Raw genomic sequence first — 18,871 nt, forward strand, 5'->3', positions numbered from 1 at the left:
GGCTACCTTAAGGGGCTACTCTCAAATATACAATTCAGTACGCGACCGGAGATGCCACATGTGTATTTTTTTACAGTATATATGGGAATTTAATGTTTTACGAATACAAATTGAATTTCTTATATTTTTTTACTCCTTTACCTTTCAATAATTTTTATTTTAAAAACCATATCTTTATTTCGAGAAAATTTTATTTTTTCAATACGAAAACAGTGTGTAAAAAAACAATTGCGTTAAATGTTACCTGGGTTTAAAGAAAATTAATATGCGGGCTATCGATTATCCCGCTTTACAGGCAAGTTTTTTTTACTTCATATGTAGCTACCTAATATTTTTTAATGGGTAGCTACCTAATATTTTTCACAGGAGAGGCATAAATGGATGGGCGATGGAATTAAACGGCTGTGTTCGAGAATCGTAAAACTTCGCATGCCTATTAAAATAATTATATGCGGTTTAACATTTTGCGTGTAGACTGACCAGTTGGTGGTTCGATTCACGTGGTGGGTAGACGCAGAACGCAGACAGATATGCGGGTGAAAGCACCCGCCAGCAATTCTCCAAATTATCATTCTCATCCAGTTTTCTCAATTGGAGCAACTTTTTTTATGAGACAGAGCCGAACGAATGCTTTATACTCACATTATAACGTAGGTATTGATATTTATATACATGGATGAACGCTAAGAAGGGAATTGGTTTATCCAGGGTCTCTTTATACAAAAAAGGCCCCAGGATTCGCTTCATGTCAAGATTTTTACTAAAAAAATACATATATTCAAATATCATTTAAATATTCAATACAAAACCATATTTTATAATTTTGATGAATTATATAAATAAAGATTGTAATTACGGAAGCGCAAACATTGTTTTGTCTATTCATTTTTACGTTTTTGAAAAATAAAATAAAAAATCCGTAAAAAAAAGGTGCCGGAACGCCGTTCCACCGCGTTCGTTACATGGAAAAAAGCCCTGGGTTTATCTATACTTTCAGAATTTTTGGCACAAAAAAATACTGAGTATCAATAATTTAATTAATTATTTAATAATTAAACATTTCATTAATTATTTTCACTAGAAAAATTTTCTTTTGAAAATTTGAATATGCTGACGACGACTTGCATAATTACTCACATAAAGTGACATGCACAAAAATTTCAATCGAGGTAGGCAGAAGATATCAATTAAAACTTTCGTTGCAATTACGATGTATCTACGATGACGACGACCCAAGTTTTGAAAAACTGTTCGGTTTTTTTGTACCTTCCGCTCAATTTTTTTTATATTAATTAATTAATTTATGCATCGTAGGGTAGGCACTGCTTAGTACAGTTGGGTAGTTCCTGCTTGTGTACCTATATGGAACGCCAGCAAAGTGCAAGTAGTGCAGGAACTGTTTTTGTGCCTACATGGAATACACTCCCCTGCTGAATGCACGTTTTTAGTACGTTGTTAACTATCCCTAAACAGTAAAAGTAACAGTGCTCAAAAGTTCCCACTCCCGGTACGAAATATTTAAAAATGTCAATTACGAAATAAGTAGCCAGAAGAACGTTTCCGCGTATAGAATTTTGAATTGGGTTACTAGAATGTTTTTTTTTTTTTAATTTTAATACGACCTCAAAAATTGTAGTTTAAAAAAAAGAATTAACATATTAATATCAAATATGAGAAATTTCAATTCGATTCATCGAAGATAACAGGGTCAAAAAAAAACCTTTAGTACCTAAAACAAATGATAATATTTTTAAATCTACGTCCCTGAATTCGGTACTGTTGTACCTGATGTCTGTGTACCATTTGGGGGCATTGACTCCCGAAATTGCAGTCAAATAGTATCCTGAAGTAAGGAATTTTCGTCAAAAAAATGTCTGTACCTACCCAACTTGTTCATTATTATGTTGCTCGCGCTCCTTGTAGATATGTATTATATAAAACATTGTGATGTGTGCAAAAAAATATCCCCGGTGGTCAAGTCCTAAAATAAACGTATCTATAAATCATGTGTTTTCATATCAAACCTCCTCAAGGGATAAATTGAGAGGGCGCTAAGATGCGATATAAATGGCAATAGTTTGCATAATAGTCTGTATTTTCACTTTTCAAAGGTGAAACACATACTTTATTGTGACGAATGCACATTCATTTACAACATTTTATATATTCCAAAGGCAAAGGAAATACCAACTATTTTCATCGTTGCTCGTATATACAGTTTTTTTAAAGGGTTAGTAAATATTTTAGGGGCAAAGTGGACAAAATCCGCTAAATGCATCAAAACAAATCAAATCGACATAAATTGTTGGCATAAAACTCGCATCGTAATGAAATAACCAAAAAATTAACCTTTAAAATACATTTTCTGCAAAAGTTGAGAAGTTTGAAAAAAAAAGTTTTGGTAAATTGTAAAAACTTCCCCCCCCTGGTGTAGTCAGTAAGTGTGATAAAAGTGATCATGATGGAAAATATATATTTTTTTTGTTTATTTCAAAACACATTACATACATTAATATTTCCAATTACATACATAGATACATATAATATTCCCGATGAGTAATTTATATTTCTCATTTTGATATTCCATTCTCAAATATTCATGTAGCTTCCCTAAACCCCTTTCTATTGACCCCGCACTTTTTTTAACGGTACTACCTTTACTTTTTTTGAGTTCGAAAAAAACCATTAAATAAAAAGAAGAAGAACAGTTTTATTTCTCGATTTATTATATTATGGTAACACTAAACATGACGGTGAAAGTTTGGTGACAGTTGATTGAGTTGATTGTTGTGGTTGTGTTTGCGAGTTGTCAGTTGAGTGCGCGGGATAGTTTGGCTTTTGTTTTTATTTTTTTTAATTTAAATATTTAAAAATGGAAAATAACGAAGAACAACAAAGACTTATAGCTTATATTCCAGCAAGCTATGGGGAATTATCACAATGGGTAGGTTAATATATAAACTTAAAAAAATATATATTTAAAAAGATACCACGTCAGTAAATTATTGAACTATAAAAAGCTATAAAATCAAATACTATAAAATTTGTTTTTATTACCTTTACATGCGTACTTTATCAGGATTTAGTAAAGTCTTAATCTAAAACATTGATAAATTTTGTGACAGTACAGTTTAAAAAATCCAGGTAATCATTTCCATATTTAAATTTATAAAGGATGCTATATTTATATAGCATGCTCGACAGAAATGCAAATCAGATTTTTTTTTATTTTTAAAAGAGCAATAGTTGTGTTTTTTATTATTTACACAAATATTTCAATTTCATACTATTTCTGTGAGCCTAAGCGGCTCATTATTAAAAATAGGTATCAAATTGTGGTAGAGTGGGTTCGAACCGGGAAACTCTGACTATAGAGTCCGCGACACTAACCACGGGACCACAAGCCGACACTAGCCGAAATTTGATTTGTCACTAGGCATATAATTTTTATTTTTAAAGTACAGATCTTTTGAAATTTCCACTGTTAGTTCTTTTTATTTAACCTAATAAATGTGTAATCCTGTGTGATGTTGCTTAACCTTTTAACCGCATTCACTTTGTTCCTGAGAGACGCCCGTGCGCGGCGGTATTTTGCCGTTTTTTAAATGATTACTTTTATCATGTATTTAGTTAAGAAACGATTTATTTTCTTAAACAAAAACGTTCAATGGGATTCATTGTGCCTTTTTGGTACTCTATAATACACTCGTGTCACATTATTCTTGAAATATATCGTAATATAAACAAATAAGATCGTAACATAAATAAATCAAAGCACGCATCGTGTGTCACTCTTACCCACTGGCGATGCGTAGCGTCGAGAGTGAGACAGATATAGGGTATGATTATGGCGCGAACTAATTACCGACCGCAAGAAAAATCAGGGATCTGTTCTTTACACCATGAAAAAATCCCTCCATGTTGAACTGAGGTTCGAAACTTGGAGCAAAGTAAAAACAAAAACGGTTATGTCAGCCGCGTACAGGGAATGTTTTGTGAAAACACATACGGTTATGCGAGCCGCGTGGATCCGGTTAAATCCCTTGCACTTTTCGTTGTTAAAAATCCGATAACGGCAAAGTTCATCAATTTATTTAGTTGTCATTTTATATAATTTATTACTTATAATTATTACTATAATTTTTTTTTCTTCATATAATAATGTTCCGGATATTGTAATTATCCATATGTTTTTAAACACTCTGTATGCAGTTTTCCAGTGCTGAGGCCATATTTTACAATCCCTGTTTAATAGATTTTTGTTGCTGTTAGTCATGCAATCATGGAAGAATCAATATTATTTTGCATCTACCCACCTTAATTTTACAATTAATAGCTGTTTTATAAATAGTTCCGTTATTTCATGAGATGATAGATCTATCTGGACTCGAATTACCTGTACGCAGCCACGCATTGCTCTGGCTATATAGTTTAATGAAAATTAATGAAAATAGAAATCACATATTTTTAATATGTATAATTTCACAATGCTTGTAAAAAAGTGAAAATGTTAAAAATCTTTGAAACATCAATGCGATCGAAAACAATGCCAAGTGTCAGCATCCGTTAATAAACACGCTGTCCGCCATGAGTAACATTTAGTATTGTATGTATCTCTGTTATGTTCAATAGATGGCGCTAAAAACATGCATGTCTTCAAATGCAATGTGTTAAAACTTTAAACTAATCGGCAATTAACTTTGGAAAATTTAAGATTATGATCAATCAAACATTTACAAATTTATTGATATAGATAGATAGATAAAAACACAAGCATATTTAAATGCAACATTGTGTAAAAAATTAAAACAATCAGTGAATACCTTAAGAGATTTAAAATTTTGAACAAATTTATTCATGTAGATGGGAGTAGATTATAGAGCTTAATGTAAAATACTCCAATTTGTTATATGTTTTATACATTAAAGTAATAAAAGCTAGTTACTAGTTTGTTAAATTTTCTTTCCTCGTAAACGTCTACATATTTTTATATAATTTCTTGCAGTATTCCTTTTAACAGCCAGTTTAGAAGTGTAATTTGCCTGTAAGAAATAAATCTATATTTATTTGTGATTTTGAATATTTTATTTTACTTATTTATTTTTTACAAAAATGTTAATAATATTAGTATTTAACCACTCACTGAGATTTTTATGTGTACCGGTTTCGAGATGTACCCATCTCTTCGTCAGGACAATCACTACCACAGCATGCAAACAATACCACCCTTCACCACCATAGCACCATTTACACACTTAAAACTACACAAAATGTTTAACACATGCGATTTTTGGCCGACCCGAAGACCAACATGCACTAAAGGTTACGAGCCGAGGTTAAACATTTTATTTTAATTTTTCAGAGGCCAGAAAACTCTGGGACAATGGAGAATCCACCTATCGGGATATCACAACAGGAACTAGTGCACAACAGCGCTTATCCCGGGAAGAAGCTGCCACAATACACAGCGGCTTTGGCAGGTAATTGTTAATTGACAATCAATTGAAATGGCACTAACTTTTTTGTAAAATAATTTACTGCAAAGTGCCAATAACCAAATAAATATGAAAGTTTTAAGAAACTTGGAATTCAAGTTGAGCTTAGGCTTTGATGTTCTCTGCGTTAATCTAACCATGTTGTTGTGTGAAAGTACTAAAAATCTTTTTTCTGTGGTCTCAATCCTGTGGATTGGTAGATTGTTGCGCGGTATGATCGATAATCCTGAAATTATCCGGAACATTGGTCTGTATGTTCTCGATAGTTACCTAAGACAGCGTCGACATAGATTGTTTCACATCCCTATACACAGGACCAACCTGCCAATGGTTATGCCTGTAGGAAGAGCTACCGCTATGTTGAACAATATCTCATTGGATATTGATCTGTTCCATGTGTCTGAAGGAGTTTTCCGAAGCGGGATTCTTCTACACCTATAGCAAAAGTTCTTGCATGTTTTCGATTTTTGTATCTATTAAATGTATACACTTTTAATTTTTTAGTTCGTAATGTATATGTTAATTGAAAATAAATAAATTGAAATTGAAAATTAAAATGATACCTCCTTCGCCATTCCGGTCTAATATGCTAAACCCTCTTCAGCTCCTCATAAGTTGAACAGTCCATATCCTCGTATAAGTCAAAGATATTGGCGGCGTGGGCGTCCTCTGGCGTTTGTTCCCTCTATTACCAGGTGCAGGAAACCCTCCTGTCTCAACACACAACAATGTGCGTCTCTTCAAGATAGTCGCGAGTAGGTCACTAAAAATAAAGAATTGCCATTAAAAATAAAGAAACTTGGAATTATTTGCTACAATCAAGAAGGTAGTCATTAATGGCACATAGTAAGCATCATTTGAACTGACAATTTCATTTTAAAACTGACCCTTAATACCTAATCTAAAAATGTAATTAAGGTTTTGACAATATTTGTTTTGAAGAACGATTTATAGTTTTTCATGCATATCTCGATAACTCTTACACAGGATTATTTTAATTTTATAATTGTACACTCATATTGATATTATTTGTAATTCTAAAAAGCATTGCAGTCTTACAGTGAATATTCACAACAACATCTTATCCCCCCTTTGACTGTACAAATATAAGTAGAAAAAAATAGTAATGGTTTATATGTACATCTAAAATGAAATGCATATCGCTCACTCCTTTCAAGAACGTCATAAATCAAAAATAGACAATTTTCAGTTGTGCATGATTTCAAAATGCCCAGAAAATATACTATATCCCAGTAAAAGAGGCGTTTTTTTAACTTAATATTTACCCGCTACAGGGGAGAAAGTCTTGTTTTTGCATTTTGAAGAAAAGGTATTGTTAAATTATTTTTTTAAATAGACTACATATTTTTCAAATGGTAAAAAAACCTTCAGGTTTTACCTAAAAAGATTCGTTGCACAGAAAAAAGTTTAATAAGTGGCTTGATATTTATTTTTAATGTATTGTATTATAGTTTTAAACTTTAAAAACGTTCTCCTGAAAAATCAAGTTTTTTGATTTATGACGTTCTTGAAAGGAGTGAGCGATATAATATCAGTAGATGCAATACGAAAAAGGAATGAAATATATTTTGAATATTGAAAGCATTAAATAAACCCTGAAGAGGGTAACAGGTTGTTGCCAAAACTAGTTGGTTTTCAATAAAAATGTGAGTGGATCAAAAAACAAAGTCTCTTTATTTCTCAAAATAATGTATGGAATGAAATATATTTATAATTTTTTAATTCATGAATAACTTTCCTTACATTAAACAACCCAATTAATGTAATGTAATGTTCCTGGAATATTATTTTGTATGAAACATCTTTGGTATACTACTCTAACCTTGGATTTCTTTTAAATATGGTGTTTATTCGATTTATTTTTATGATACAGTGTCCACCATCTGGATACCACTATTTCTAAAAAAATTGCCTTCTAATACGAATTCATGTTAATCACTTTTTCAGCTACTCTGGGTGCATTGGCGACAGGAACTGTTCTAGGATGGTCCGCACCGGCAACGCCTCGATTGAAGAGTGAAGAGTACGGTTTTCCCGTATCTGATTCTGAATCTGCCTGGATCGGTTCCTTGGCGACCCTCGGAGCCGCTTGCATCTGCCTTCCAATCGGTTTTATCATGGATAGACTGGGCAGGAAACTTACCATGTTACTACTGGCCGTACCGTTTGTTATTGGATGGATTCTGTTGGTCACAGCTGTCAATGTTCCCATGGTAATGGTGGGAAGGTTTATTGTCGGTTTTGCAGGCGGAGCTTTCTGCGTCACGGCTCCTACTTATACCAGTGAAATAGCCCAGGATGATATCCGAGGTACCCTGGGGAGCTTCTTCCAACTCTTGCTAACTGTCGGTATCCTGTTTGCGTACGCAGTCGGCAGTTATGTGTCTCTGTTTGCTTTCAATCTCATTTGCATGGTTATTCCGATAATTTTTGCTGTCGTATTCTTTTTCATGCCCGAGACTCCTTATTTCCTCGTGTCTAAAAACCGTCCCGAAGACGCAAAACAATCTTTGATTCGCTTGAGAGGTGACTTATACGATTATGAATCTGAACTCCAGACTATTCAAAGGAAATACGAAGATTCCCAAAACAATCCTATGTCTTTTAAGGAATCATTTTCGAGAAAAACTGCCATCAAAGCCCTCGTTATTTGCTACAGCCTGATGTTCTTCCAGCAATTTTCTGGTATCAACGCCGTTTTGTTTAATACCGAAGAGATTTTCGAGTCATCAGGTGCGGATATTTCGAGTAAAATATCTTCCATTATAATTGGAGTTGTGCAAGTGCTCGCGACTCTTCTTTCAACAGTCGTAGTCGATAAGCTAGGAAGGAAAATTTTGCTCTTGTTTTCGGGATTTATGATGGGCATTTGCGGCATAGCCTTGGGAGTTTTCTTTAATATTAAAAAGGACGGCACAAACCCCGACCTCGAGGCCAGTTTGTCTTGGCTTCCTCTCGTCTCCCTGTGCATATTCATCATAAGTTTCTCCCTCGGTTTTGGACCTATTCCTTGGATGGTCGCTGGAGAGCTGTGCACGTCCGACATCAAGGCGTTGGTCAGCTCCACAGCCGGAACGTTCAATTGGATTTTGGCGTTCATTATAACGACGACTTTTGCTGATATGCGTGACGGCATGGGTGACGATGGAGCATTCTGGTTCTTTGCCGCTATTACTTTAGCCGGTGTTCCCTTAGTGTTCTTCTTCCTTCCTGAAACTAAAGGCAAAAGTCTCGATGAAATCCAAGTAATGCTCGGTGGAGAGACGCCCATTACTGAGAAAAAGTAAATTGTATTTATTATTTTCAATGTTTATATGTAATAGTCTTTTATGAATATTTTAAATGTTTCATGTATGTTCATTTAATGGATTGTGAGCTCATTGCTTGTCTTTATTAACTAAAATAGTATTTAAATGATATTGTCATACTGATTTAAGGTACACACGTGTGTCTACATTTTAAAGGTAATCTTTACTATTAATGAACGTTGCATTTTAATCTTGTACGTGTCGTAGCTCGACCACTCTAGCTGTGTCGATAGAAAATAAACAGAAAAAATATATTATAATTCATCCGGGAATCCCACACTTTATCATTATTTTAATTGTATTTTTAATAAAAGTGATATAATTGAAATTTTATCCCAGTCCGTTTAATGTGACAAATACAGTCGTAAAATTTGATAGACATTATGAATTTCCTCCATTGGCAATACTTGAAATACAATATGGAATCCGCCCATTTTAACACTTTTTATTTTTAAAAACATTCATGCATATTGTTCCTACATATCACAAAACATTAACCCATAATTATGTATTTTTTGTAATAGATAATTAATTATAGAATAAAATAAAAGTCAGTTAGATGTTAAATTTATTTACTAAGCTTACAAAATAGATATTTTATTTTAATAAATAATATTTTAATTGTACATACATATTTCCAAAAATATTTATTTATGAGGATTTCAATAGCTTTACTAATTTATCATTGACAAAAAGGCAAATTGATGAAAGTCCAAGAACCTATTTCAAATATTTATACATTTATATGTATATATATCAAAACAGAATATGAACATAATGAAAATGCACTGCTTATGTTAAAATTATGTTACTCAATTTAAAAAAAAATGAATTTGCATAATTTGATTGGTTATTATTGGTAAATTTGGCAGATATATAGCTTAGCATCTATTAGATTGAATTTCGTTTAGCCGTATGGCGTTGCTTTGTAATTTTGTGCTATTGTATTGATAAGCACTGTGGCATAACTATGCCCAGTCCATTTAGTTGGGTAACTAGGTTGACTGCAAAACTGGCATCGTAGGTTCGATTTTCGCCAGTGATAAGATGAATGAACCAGTTCCCAGTTTATCCCGAGTATGACTCCGGCCAGGAGTTTGGATCATAATGAAAAGCCCGAGTGCTGCTTGGGAAAATTGTATTCCATCTTCTCAGTATTGATTTGCCTGAGCCAAATATATTTTTTTATTTGTTTTTAATGACTTACCCGAGCGGTGTTCAAGCAGTCTTGTTTCTACTTGTTGGTGACAATTTCTTGCGCCAACAATTTTTTTTGCCAAAATGCAACTGTTAAGTGGTTGAAGAAAGATTTATTATCATTTTGTGCGGGTGTTTTTCATTCTAAAAGAATGTATTTAAAAATTTGAACCAAACACTATATTTTTTTCATAATCATGTCAAGTCGTCTTTCTGCCAATGATATATTTATGATGACAGTTTTGTCAGATAAGAAAAGTATTTATATTCAATTTTATTTAAATTTATAAAGAAGTTTGCGATATGTGTCAGTATTCCAACGTATTTTTATTTGTTTTATATAGTATGAAGTTATTTTAAATGTTTATACAAAAACAATTTATAAGTATTTATTTAGTCTTGAAATATACAATGTGTATTGTTTATGCGGAGTATGTATTTTGTTAGGCGTCTGAATGATAGTGAATTATTATGTGATATTTGATTTAAATTATTTTTTATAAGTTTAAATCACATGTAAATTATGTAAAGTCAAGAAAAGGTAGTAAAATTTTTAATGATTGTTTTAGTTGCTAATTCATAATAATAAGATGTATTTACATAATAAAAGATGTTAGTAAAATTGGCAAAATGAATTTAGCATGAGTTATGTATAGTAATCCAATTTCTAAATTATTTTAATTTAATGATAGTGGTGTAGTACTAGTTAATGTTCCTCCTCCTACCGACACATATCAACTTAATTATAACTATTGAAAAATTTCTATAATTCTAAAATATATTGATATATATATCGGGATTTTATATACTCAGACATAGAAAAAACATTAGGTCCCAATCCCAATAAACTCCTAATCTACTACACCACTGTTCATGATACATAAAAAAATACCTAGTAATTTAAACCATGTCAAAAATATTATTACAATAATAAAGCTTTAGTTTTTTTAATGATCCTTTCGCCCACCCTTTTTATTATTTATTTACGCATTTTTTTCAAAATCCTATTGGCACCCAAATGGTGCATAGGGCACTGCATCATATCGAAGCAGTTTTAACTCGATCGTTAGTTATACATATGAAGGCAAGGTGGTCGGCTTTGTGCTCCAGATTTTTGAATCTAGGGGTGGAATATTTTGATGGGATACAGATGATGAAAGTGGAAGAGTTCGGAGTGAAAGACATTGTTGTTGTATGAGATAGAAAATGGAGGAGGAATGCAAATAGGAAAAAGAGAATAAAACTTATTTATTTAGTCATAATTCATAATAATTGTTGTTGTAAAATGTAACATTGCAATAAATATATTTATTCATTCATTATGTGTACTATTTTAAACATCGCTATTAAAATATATCTGGTAGATCTTAGAAGAGATGGGACACGATAGAAACATACAAGATCACAGATGGTCATGACTGCCTACTCCGAGAGATGTATCAAATAAACTCAAGCACCCGTTTCCAGGGTCATCACTAAAAGACACACTGTCTCAAATTAATACAAATCTTTCATTCCGCTAGTGTGGCTTCGGACTGGAATAATATGCTCAACTTTTTTTACAATTATTCTATGTCCACCAGGATATTTTTTGAAGGAAAATTATCGCCACAATTGGATACAGGCAATTGCCTGTATTCAATGTATTCATAGAATTCTATTTACATTTTGAGTGTGTCCTCATACTTGTTCACAAATCTGGATTATCTCTTTTTGGGTGTTAGTTTTAAAATTTCAACATAGATGAAGAAGAATATGGAAGTCTTGGCATTTACAGGGCTTACGACCGTCTTAGGCTTGGTTAAGTGATCATTTTAAACAGTGTAACATTAAGCAATTCTACCCATGATTGACACTACTCAAATTTTCAAAACTTCTTGATATATTGATCTAGGAGATCAAGCCTTAAACGCTTGTAAGCCCTGTAAATCCAAACCCAGACTTCCATATTCTTCTTCATCTATGTCGAGATGTTAAAATAACTTCTAAGTAGAGAAACTCGGATTTTTTAACAAGTATTTGGAAACACTCAAAATTAAATTCTACTTTCTTTTAAAACATCATAAATCAGTGTATTCCTTGGTGTTTTCAAAATACATAAGACAGGCTATGAATCCTTTATCATTATTCAACAAGACTCCGTTCAATAATGATAAAGGATTCATAGGCTTAAAATATAATATAAAAACACGATTAAGTGTTCAATGCGTAACTGCAATATTTGTATGGACACGGAAGCCGTGTTCGACACACAAAGCGTGTTAACACAACATTTGCGGGAAACACTTAGAAGGGTCTAGAAGGGAGTAAAAAATTGCGGAACAAAAGTGGAACTTTGGACAGGAAAACAGAATGCAGAAGCGTGGGTAGTGGGCCCCAGACAAGGTGGTCTGATGATATTAAAAAAGTAGCTGGCCTGCACTGGAAGAGAGCCGCATCTAACAGAGAACTGTGGAAGTCCAAGAGGGAGGCCTTGGTTCAATACTGGACACAAGAAGGCCGAAGTAAGTAAATATATTTCTTTTTGATATTATCCTCACCATGAAAGACTTCAAATAAAACGCAAAAAAACACTTTTTTTATTTTTTATTAATTGTTTTTATAAAAAAAATAATTTTCATAATTAGCTAATTAATATATATATATATAAATACTTCACAGTATTTTTACTTGAGCAGTTTCTATACAGAACAAGGTATGTATATTACACATAAGTCAAGAAAAATTCAGATGCTGGAACCAAACTATGAAAACATATAAAATGAAATAAAATCAGATCCTGAATTATTGCAAATTTGTATCACACATACTGATTATTATTATTATCAATAAAAACATAAGCTAGTTAAGATCTTAGAAATTAATATCCAAGAGCTCATGTAAGTATTTATCTATTAAGAAAGAATTGGCTGTCTGTAATATCTAATTATAATCATTATATTATCATTGGCCCAGTTAAAAAGGCTAATGAGTCCAAAATGCCAACACTTTAAAAATGTTTATTGCTTATATTTTGTAGCACATTTTATAAAAATAAAAAGAACACCTTAATTAAAGTGGTTTTATAAATTTTTATAAAATGTTAACAAATTAGTACAGTAAAATGAACAAGAGTTATAAAAAAATATGCAGGGTAAAGTGGGATATTGTATCCTTTTTGCTGAACTCGTAATATGTAAATATTATCCAATATTAGATGCATATAATTAAAATTATTCCATTTTTATGCTAAAAAAATCTGCCTATATAAAACATGATAATTATGTATAATTGCTTCTGCTAGTTGATTTAATACACACCAGCGCCTTGTGCGACTGATTCAAAGATTTTTTGAGTGTGCTCTTTCTGTCCTACGCGCTTAAAAAATCAAATTCGTACATATTCACCAAAAAGATAAAACTTCTAGAATTGTATTTTGAATAAAAATACTTGAATTTGGGAAGAACATTACGAGTGTTTGTTTTATTATATTCAAATCAGAGTTTAATAAGCAAAAACCGAATAATGCATATGGGGAGCAAAGTTGGTCTCCACACATAGATATACGCACTTGACAAATGAGAAAACTAGCTCAAAAGAACTCCGCGTAATCCGGAATCCTGGGAACAAGAATATGAGGGTCCAGGTCTTTGCCTCAGAAGCAGTGTTAAGCCTCATAGGTACAAGTTGCAAATTGCATCAGGATGTCTGTACAAGTGGAACGCTGACTGGAAGGAGTGGAAAAGAAACCGTGGACCAAATTTCACACGTACTGGCAGTCAGCACTTATCATTGACTCAAACATTTAAAAATACATGTATGGATGAATTGTTAACCATATAAACTATAATTTACAGAATATATAAGTAATTCCTACACGTATTGCGTTGGTACAGACAAAAAAAACACAACTTGTAATATAAAACTACTATCAGTGTGATTTGAAGCAAACGTAAATTATTTTAAAAATATATCAAACAATTGAAGCATTCAACATATGGAAATTAACACTGTATGTGAATAAGGGATAAATAAAAATAATGCATGTATAAATAAACAATAAAATTAAATGGGTTACAAGCCTATTTAAAAAAATCATATTTCATTAACAAAAAAAATGGGAAAGAATATTATATCTGTAATTTATTTTTTAAATATATTTTTTTTAATAGTGCATAAACTTGGTACGAGTACATTTTTTAAAAAAAGGAGTGAGGTTTAATTGAGTAATTAGCTGCTGGTAATTTTGACACAAGAGTAGAAAGGCGTTGATAGTAATTAGTTTGATTACACACAACTCCATGTCTTTAAAACAGACTTTTTGGTGTATTGAGACAACACGCATTGTGCATTCAAATCACTTGTTACAATTTTTATAGGGTTCGTTTGTGGGAGTGATTTATTTATTTATTCAGAAGCACCTACCCACTTGGGATATAATTTTTTCTTTTACATAGATACCCTTTATATTTATTACTATTCACATAAAAATACTGAGGGCACTTAAAAATATAAAGACGTAGCCCATTGTGCATCAATAAACTTGAATGCGAATTTACAAAATTGTACATAGATGTGAAGGAGAACACTGTGATGACTTGTCATACAACTACACTGACTGAAGGCGGATAATATTTTCAAAATCTGACAGTATCAATATAATGCAGGAATTTAAAAAATATATATACTTATGAACAAAGAATACTCAATAAGGCTAAAAAAAAAAACCAATACCATGTAAAAAAAATAAAAATATTTTTCTAAAGATTATTTATTGATATTCACGACTTTTAAAAACATCTAAAAAGGGATATGTTGGCAAAATCATTAAAATAAAAAATACAAGTTATTCTAAAAACCAATATTTAACCCTTTTACTACCAAAGTTTGATATATCGGCTTTCGGCACGCTAGCGAGAAATACCGGATTCGCCTGCTATATATTATGATTTATAAAAGTATCTGATATAAAATCTTTTATATACTTGCAAGGGATTCCTTCCAAGTTGGGCATAAAAATTTAATTCATATTACTTTTTTTTTTCTTCAATAAGTTATACATCGACATTTAGAATTGAATGATCATTTATATCTTTACAATTAGTTGTAATATTACAAAAATTGAGGTAACAAAAATACTCAAAGAGAAACAAGAAAAACAAAGTACATTAAAACAATTTTGTTTCCACGAAAAGCAAGTTATGTAAAGCTGTGATATTCTTAAAAAAGATATATTTTTACATATAAGTTGTGATTAGCAATATGCAATAAAATGATAGAAATATAAAACAAATAGTGCATAGCTAAAAAAAAAATTGTTAATTACTCACACCCCCTACTGTATTCCTTTAAATACTGAATATTGGCAATTAGTATAATTCTTTAGTGTTATGCGCACGGCGTAAAAAGGAGGTGGACACTAAGCAAGCAGTATTTACTTGCTAGTCGATTTTTTACAACATTAATTAACTTATGTTCAAATCGCGATATTTCTAGAATAGTAACCCCAAAGTCCTGGTAACCAAAGGGTTAAATATATTTATTTCCATAAGGCAAAGTTTAAAAAAGATTGATTATTATTTAGATAAATTATAGATAACATGTGTAAATAGCCCGCTGCCAAAAGAAGAAAGTCTCTAATTAAATTTTGTAATTTGGAAGTATTTCTAAAACAATAATGTTAGAATCCATCACAAAAGAAAAATAGTAAACAAGAAAACTACATGAATTATTAAAACTATTATTTATATACATGGAGAATCATTTATCTTAATATGGTATTTTATCTACTTGCAGAAAATATGTATAATTTACATAATGCTTAGGTATTATATACAATAATGCACTTAGTGTACTGATTTAGAGTATTTCAATTAAACTACGAACACATTAAATCTTATTAAAAAATGGTAGCAAGGTTACCGTAAACTACCTATATTGTAAATACTTAAGTTGAAGGTAACCACATTGTTATTTTTTTTGTATAAGTGTGAAAAAAATTAAGCATAGTATAACGGCAATTAAATTATTAAAATAGTATATTGCGTAGTGTGATAACAAAATAATCCGTACAAAATTTGGTGTTAGTCATTCTATTGACCATATGGGGAACAGTGCCATAAAATATGTATAATATTCCCCTATGGATGAATCATGCCCTTATTACTAGCACTATGCCAATGCTCATTTAGACTACAATGTCATTAGCAGCTTTGTTATAAAATTAAATCAAGTATTACTCACTTCCAGGCTATTGACATAGTAAATATAATATGGAATTTATCTTGACTTTGGAACATTGAAATATACGCATTTTAGTGATTATCTTTCGACCTGTATAAATGTCTAATATATAAAAATAATACAACACAGAATTATTCCCGATTTTTAAAGATAAATATAAGTAAGAAAGGAGTATAAATTAATTAAATTTGTTTATAAATACTGCGGTAACTTAACACAATTTGACCTAATTCTCGCTGCTTGTCTTATAACAGACTAAAAATAATTCTCATTAATATCGAGATAAAAGTATTCAAGAAATACATAATTAAATTATTTGCAGTCAGTAGCAGATTGTAACTTCATCTGTCTTTTCTTTGGATAACAAAGTAAATAATGGCAAGATACTTTCAAATGCAAATGGCACTGGCGCTTCCCGGTTTGGGGCCTTGTCTCGAATCTATTTTGGAGTAGGAGCCCCTCAATATCGGGCAGCAGATCAGGTTGCTCATCAACGTGTTGAGAGAAGTGGCGCTGTCGGATCTGTACACGCCGGCGCACAAGTCCGCCGGCAAAGTGGGCCCGATGAATATCTGTAAATCACTCTTGGGGAAACCGTCCTTGTAATATTTCTTAATCGTATCGTAGGCGTCCATAATGACGGATATGAACAAACTTAATACTACATATATGTATAAACTGATGAAAGAATACAAGTAACAGCGGCTGAACCACCACAGCATGGGCGACTTCTTAGACATGATGGAAAACGTGGCGAACATATCGTCCCCGTTGACCAGAGAAAACAAACATTCGGAAGTAGTCGCCAGGGAGCGGAACTTCATGTGGTAAGGTCCTAGAATCAACCAGCCGCAGAAAGTGAATCCGCCGTATATGAGAAGAGCGCACAACAAGAAGCGAGATATTTTGGGAGCGGCGCTCTTCAGAGTCAGGATGACAACGTTGTACGTTTTGAAGAATCCCAAGTAGCGCAGCACCCCGAACCAGACCAGGAGATTACCGGTGCCCAGGAAAAGCGAGCAGATGTTCCACTGGTCGTTGGCAAACTGCTTTCTCTCTATTTGCTCTTTGATCGTAGAGCCCATAATGATCAGTATGTCGTTGATAATGATCATTATGTACCACAAGTTGAGGAATTCGAATCTTCCTTCCACGCTCAATTCCCTATCGTACATATTCCTGAAGAAGTGTACCGTGACATTTTTCAAAAGCTGCGCTCTGTAAATGGCTCTACTGCAGAGAATAAAGGACAGAGTGCAAATAATGATCACGAAGATGTTCAAAGTACTTCTCAGGATCTGGTCGATCTTGTTATTGGTGATATAGTGCACGTCCCCCTTGCAGTAGAGGCGGTAGGGCTCCGCGTCCAAGTCCAGTAACATCTGGCCGTCGTGGTCCTGGTTGTCAAACGTGATGACGATGTCGAATCGGTAGCAATCCGGAGGAGTTATGGGTCCCGCCGCCTTGAAGTTCACCGTCTTGACGGAGAAGGACAAGGTGGCCCTCACGAGAGCCGAGAAGTTGATGTTGATATCGTTGGCGAGGAGATAGTCTCTGGAAGAAGAGGAGTTGGATTTATCTTGAGTCATATTGATGCAGGTTTCGTCTATTTCCGAATCGAAGACGTAACTTTCGTTGAAACCGAATATTGTTCCCTTTTTGTAGCGATAAAGGCACAATTTGGGCTCCACCATACTGTTGTCTTCGTTCGTGTACGAGTAGGTTCCGATGGCGTCCGAAATGTTGGAATAACCGTCGTAGGCATAGTCGATAGTGTCGTAGAACTCCTGCACTTGGTACAGAGCTAGAGGCCCCGACCCCGGCGGGTAGGCCTCCACCTCTCTCGTGGCGTCCCATCCTTTGAGGAACAGATGGGAAAATGTGATTCTGTTGTCCCAGGTGTAGTTGACGTGGTTGTACCGATTATGAGCGAACAGACACAGCTGGAAGGTGACCAGAATTATTTTGATAACTTGCACGCAAAACTTGTACGGGAACCGTCTCTTCGCGTACCATTTCTCGATCGGATTCATGAAGAAGAATTGCAGTTTCCGTCGCATCTTCTGCTCCAGCTGCGCATTGATAGACGCCGAAGAGTTCGAAGCGGGAACGGTGGTATTCGCATTGCCCATGACATTGGCGGAAGTAAAATTTCGCTCATCGTCACTTTCAGAAAAAGTATTCTCCTCGGGGGAAGAGGTGATGTTATCCATTTCTAAATCTGACGATAAGATCACTGGAACTCTTAAGTATGCAATTTTAATGTTTTTTCTAAAACGCAAAACAAAAACATTCGCGTGGATATGGCACGAATCGATACCCTATCCAAATGTTTGCTTGTCACTCAACATTATTCGTGGAAGTGAAAATATTAAACATGATCACAAAAGAGAATCGAGACAACCAACAACAAACAGTTATAAAATGAGAAAAATCACAACAGCGCGATAACCGATAACAAAAGAAATAAAAACACAAAAACTGAAACAGACAGCTATTTCTTCTGACTTCTGATAATCCTGAAGTTTGTCGTCCAGTACGAAAAAGCTAAATTCCTTCCATTGTACATGTTATGTAAACGATTTAACTTCTTATTGTCTTTTGAATAAAGATAATTTTCCCAAAGCA

At 33.1% G+C, this 18,871-nt stretch overlaps 2 protein-coding genes across 4 annotated transcripts in view; one reads left to right on the top strand and one right to left on the bottom strand.

Moving 5' to 3' along the window:
• The window catches only part of nebu (solute carrier family 2 member nebulosa), a 62,722-nt gene extending 51,382 nt beyond the window's left edge, over positions 1–11,340 (top strand). For 2 of the 3 annotated variants that reach the window (XM_088259893.1, XM_088259894.1), the window contains exons 2-3: positions 5,363–5,480; positions 7,464–11,340. In XM_088259893.1, the coding sequence (XP_088116019.1) occupies positions 5,363–5,480; positions 7,464–8,803 (1,458 nt within the window). In that variant the 3' untranslated portion in view covers positions 8,804–11,340. Of the gene's footprint in view, positions 1–2,752; positions 2,945–5,362; positions 5,481–7,463 lie in introns of those variants that run through there. The other variant, XM_088259892.1, reaches the window with a different exon arrangement.
• A 1,250-nt stretch (positions 11,341–12,590) lies between these two features.
• LOC148309580 (mucolipin-3-like) lies at positions 12,591–18,870 on the bottom strand. Its single transcript, XM_088259915.1, has one exon. It carries the CDS (start codon positions 18,454–18,456, stop codon positions 16,633–16,635), a length of 1,824 nt encoding a protein of 607 aa, XP_088116041.1. The 5' UTR covers positions 18,457–18,870; the 3' UTR covers positions 12,591–16,632.
• Position 18,871: the final 1 nt, after the last annotated feature.

The sequence above is a fragment of the Brachycentrus maculatus genome, unplaced genomic scaffold (genome assembly GCF_059751285.1).
Source record: "Brachycentrus maculatus isolate JH-2025_06_01 unplaced genomic scaffold, ASM5975128v1 h1tg000121l, whole genome shotgun sequence".
NCBI lineage: Eukaryota > Metazoa > Arthropoda > Insecta > Trichoptera > Brachycentridae > Brachycentrus > Brachycentrus maculatus.